Source organism: Zingiber officinale, chromosome 2A, assembly GCF_018446385.1.
Source record: "Zingiber officinale cultivar Zhangliang chromosome 2A, Zo_v1.1, whole genome shotgun sequence".
NCBI lineage: Eukaryota > Viridiplantae > Streptophyta > Magnoliopsida > Zingiberales > Zingiberaceae > Zingiber > Zingiber officinale.
The window spans coordinates 177,923,025-177,927,644 of NC_055988.1; the positions used below are offsets into that span (position 1 = coordinate 177,923,025).

At 49.2% G+C, this 4,620-nt stretch overlaps 1 protein-coding gene across 1 annotated transcript; it reads left to right on the plus strand.

Moving 5' to 3' along the window:
* The first annotated feature begins 3,100 nt into the window (after window positions 1-3,100).
* LOC122044324 lies at window positions 3,101-4,148 on the plus strand. Its single transcript, XM_042604828.1, has 2 exons — window positions 3,101-3,556; window positions 3,684-4,148. Exons 1-2 carry the CDS (start codon window positions 3,101-3,103, stop codon window positions 4,146-4,148), a joined length of 921 nt encoding a protein of 306 aa, XP_042460762.1.
* Window positions 4,149-4,620: the final 472 nt, after the last annotated feature.

Here is a 4,620-nt window from a genome sequence, read left to right on the forward strand (position 1 = left end):
GCCCCTACTCCCGTTCGGGCCCTAGCCCCTGAGCAGACCACTTCACCCGCTGGGGACCGACCCGGGAGTTTAGAAACCCTCGCAGTTCTACCTCCTGCCACCACTTCAACATCTGCCGCTCATGTCGGGGAGCGATCTTCATAGAAATATGCATTCACGGCCTCTTGGAGCCTACCTTCTGCAACAGGACCATTTGCCCCCCCCTTGCTGAAGACACCCCTCCTGTCAGTGGCTTGGTTCAGCTGCACGGCGACTTAACCACCGCTTGGCGATCAGCCAATCGAAAATTCTGGAGGAGTCCACCGATAGAGGGGCTAGACTTGGCTGCACGACACATAATATCAGTGAGTCTTTCTTTTTCCGACTTAACCATTTATCCTTACTTTTGACCCTTCATTCTGTCTTTTTGTAGGTCTGCTCTGTGAGTCTGAGCGCGGTCCAATGTGTCATCGACCTGTTGTGGGAGAACGAGCTGCTAAAGGCTCGTATTCAGGAATTAGAGCCGTCACTAACTCCTCGCGACACTCGCAACTCCCCCACTGATGATCTGGCTTCATATCTTCAAACGATAGGGGAGTCCTCCCAGGTCGCCCGGAGAATAGCCCACGCTGCTTTTGACAAAATAAAGTCCCTGGAGGCCGCCTTGCAAACAAGCGAGTCCAAGTTAGAATCTTAGGGGAAACGTCGCCTGTAAATCTTGATTGGGCTAGATGAAAAGGATGCTAAGATAGCCAGTCTATCCACCCAACTGAAAACCCTGCAAGAAGCCCATGACATTCTTAAGAAGGATCTGGCTGCTAGTTCTGCCCGGGAGAAAACTCTCCAGAGCCAATGGGAGGAAGGGCATGCCGCCATTAGGTCTCTACAGGCCGATCTTCTGAAAGCTCAAGAAATCGCTTCCCAAAGCCAATGAGAGCTGTCTCTGTCCTGGAGTGCTGCTGATGAACTAAAGACAGAGATGGTGGACTACCAGGCCGGCGAGACTAGTCACCTTAGAGCATATAAATTATCCTACGTCACGTCTCCCTTCTTCCTGAAGAAGATTGGGGGTCTGATGAACACAATGTTGTGCTATGGAGTTGCTGGCGGCGCGCACTAACTATTTGAACAGAATCTTCTCCACTCTGCACCTTCAGAGGACTTTCTGGACAGGGCTCGTCTGATGAAAGAACTTCCGACGGAGGCTTACCCTTCTTTTAAAAAAGATGATGACCTTTTTCTTGCTTCTTTACCTCCCCCTGAGGCCCAATCCTGATGTAAAAAAGCCCCACAAACCTTGGTTGCTGCTATTATGTTTGTAATGATCAAGTCTATTTTTAGTCTAAGACTATTTTAGTGAACTCCCTACACATCTGTCTTAAGCGCTTCTCCATTCCAATTTGCCTTCGCTTAACCCAGTTGTAGTCCGAATTGATATCCTCGCCCGAGATCTTTATCTGCTACCGGCAAGGGCCTAACTGCATTTCCTGACCTGTGCCTTCAGGACTCCCGACCTGCGCCTTCAGAGCATTTCCTGACCTGTGTGACCTGCGCCTGCACCTCGAGAAATCTCAAGGGACTTGTGCTATAGTAATGCTTTTTCCCAAGGCGCCCCCGCCTCACGCCAGCCCTCGTTTTCCCCGCCATTAAGTTTCCCAAAATACCCTTCTGGCTTTGCTTTCGCTGATAATCCAACGATCACCTTCACTTAAGCCACTTTTTGTGAAATGTTGGGTGGTAATTCAGTATATTGCCCTTCCACCCAGCGGCTATAAATACTTTCCCCTCTCTTCCGCTTCCGAACTTTTCACAGCCTTCACCTTCCTCTAACCCGAGTCTGCTGCTGTGTTTAAGCCTTTTTTCCTCCGCGGGTAACTCCTTGCTTAACTCTTTTCCTATTAAGTTCCTTCAGGATGACATCTTCCTCTCATCTGGCTTCTCTTGCCTCGATTTACTTTCCCGGCTCATCCACCTTTGACGAACTTGACCTGGTTGATCTGCGCTATAATTACAGAGTCCCTGCCAATATTCATGCAATCATCCCGATCCGAATCCACCAAATTTCATCTCCTCCCACCGGATATAGTGCCTTCTTTAAGGAACAAATTGCCACCGGCCTTCGTTTTCCCATTCACCGCTTATTCTCTAAAGTGTGTCGATACTTCAAAATTTCTCTGGGCCAGCGGACGCCCAACTCTATAAGGCTCATCTACAGCTTTGTGATACTCTGTGAAGTCTGTGAGTTATCTTGGTCTACCCACTTGCTCCACTGTTTCTATGTCCTTGATCGGGAGGATGAAGGTTTCTTTTACTTTCAAGCCCGCATTCGCACTACTTTCTTCTCCCCTCTTCCGCCCTCAGAAGCGACCTGGAAGAGCAAATTCTTCTTCATTCAATTTCCCCATGAGGTGGAATGGCCCACACAATGGCAACCTCTGCTCCCCCCGACTCCTCCATTAGGAGAGTTCCACCTTGACACTTCCTATATAGAAGCTTCATCTCGATTGACAGGTTGGCAGCTGAACTTAACGATATTACTATCTGAGGAACTGTTGTCCTATTTCAGACTGAGCTGCCTCACCTTTGAAACGCCTTACTCTTTAGGTACGTATTACCTTACTTTGATTCCATGCATTTTGTTATTCATACTATAACTACCATCCTTACTCTTGCATATGCAGCCGCTACCCTAACTCATGCCTCGGAAGTCCAGCCCCTTCCTTTAAGCGATCTGGAGATAATGCGACCAGGTCGAGTCATCTTAGAGAGGAGGTCACTCCCCCATTCTGCTTCAACTCAGGTCGGGACTGCTGCTCGGACCACTTCGTGACCCAGCCTTCCTCCGAGAGCTCCATCTACTTCCCGGCCAGCTCGCTCAATTCCTACCCAACCTGCTTCTAGACCTGGTCGCAGGTCAGCAAATGTAACTTATACCAGTCTTGCCTTCAGGGAAGCCTCTCAGGCGGCTTGTTGTGCATGCTCTGGGGTGGACTGCTTGAGTCGAGGTGCTTCGAGTCGAGGTGCTCCATCTTCCTCTGGGTGTCGGTCCCACTCCCTGTCTGAAGACTCTGACTCAGATAATCAGCCTCCAGCACACAGATCCCACCGCAGGCCTGCCAATATGGCCCCAGTCTCCGACCCTTCCTTTACTCCTCAACCTTCACCTTCTGTTGCAGCCGCCATTCCAAACCCGAACATATATGATGCTCCTACTCCTCCGGAGGTTCCAGCCAGGCCTTCACAAGGAGAGCCTTCAACATCCCAGCCGCCCAGGAGTACTGAGGCTGGCACTTCAAGTCGCCCTCCACCTGTTACATCACAACTTGGGCCTTCCCGTGCGCCTCCTTCTGCTCCCTCGGGCTCAGCCGCCGAGACTTCACAACCTCATTCCTCTACTCCTGAATATTATCGAACAACTGCCCCCTCTGAGGTAATGCTGAGAGACAAGCGGGCTGTCCCCACTAGCATCCTATCTATGAAAGGTCGTCTGGCTACACTGTGGATAGAAAGTATGACTCATATGGAACACTTGCCAAGACTCGCCCAGATGGATAGATTTTCCGAGCTGTATACCAAGGTAAGCTTTAGTTATTCCTATATTTGCTACTTTTTATTCCCTATTAAATGCTCACTTTCTTGCCCAGGCTCATGCGAAGTCCCTAATGATAAACTAATCTTTCCATGCCACTTACCATCATAATAAGATGCTGAGGGACAGGGTAGCAGAGTTAGAACTTCAACTAAATGATCTAGCGGCAGCCAGCCATGCTTTGCGAGTTGAGATAAAGGCTTTGACAAGACAAAATACTCAACAAAAGCTGTCCCTGGTGAAGACCCAACATGAGCTTAAAAGCCTTCAAGGGGAGAAGAGCCAAACTGAGGCCTCGTACCAACAACATATAGATCAGCAGGCTCTGATGCACCAGCAGGCCATGGACCAGTTAACCCAGGAGATACATTCTAAGGAGGTCCTACTGCAGGAGCAAAACAAAAGGTTGGAGTCTCAAACAGCACAACTAGAATCCCAACTAGCAGAACTCCTAGCCGTCAAGGCAGAACTGTCTCAGGCCCGTACTGCTATAGCTGGAGTGTCCACAGCTCTAACAGTGTACAGAGAAGGGGAAGACGAACGATGTAGGCAGAGCCGCGAACTATACTTGCGATCTTAGGAGTTCAACATCCAAGTAGGAAACCACATTTCAACAGCTGTCACTTATGGCACGGTGGGGGCTCTGCGACAACTGTATGAGTAAGGGTTCCTGACCTCTGCCCCTCCCGCAGATTTCTTGGACCATTGCCGAATTATCCGAGAGATACTTGACGAGCTCTTTGCCCCTCTTAGATAATCTGTACTTGTTGCCTAAGCGAACTGTGATCCAGCCATGTTGTACTGAATGTTTTACTCCTTGAGTGACTATTTGAACTTTTTAGTTTTTGACTTGCTGAAATGCCTTAGTTTGCTGAAAGAAAGGTTAATACATGAAAAACTCCTGCCCAAGCGTATCTTTCTATTGCCTGGTCGGGTCCACATCCCCGACATGACCTGCTATCCCTCCGTCATTCCAACTATCCCTTAGACTTTAAAACTTACAAGAGTAAAGACCTCCTACATCCGGTAAGGTCGAAGGTAGTTAGCACTCC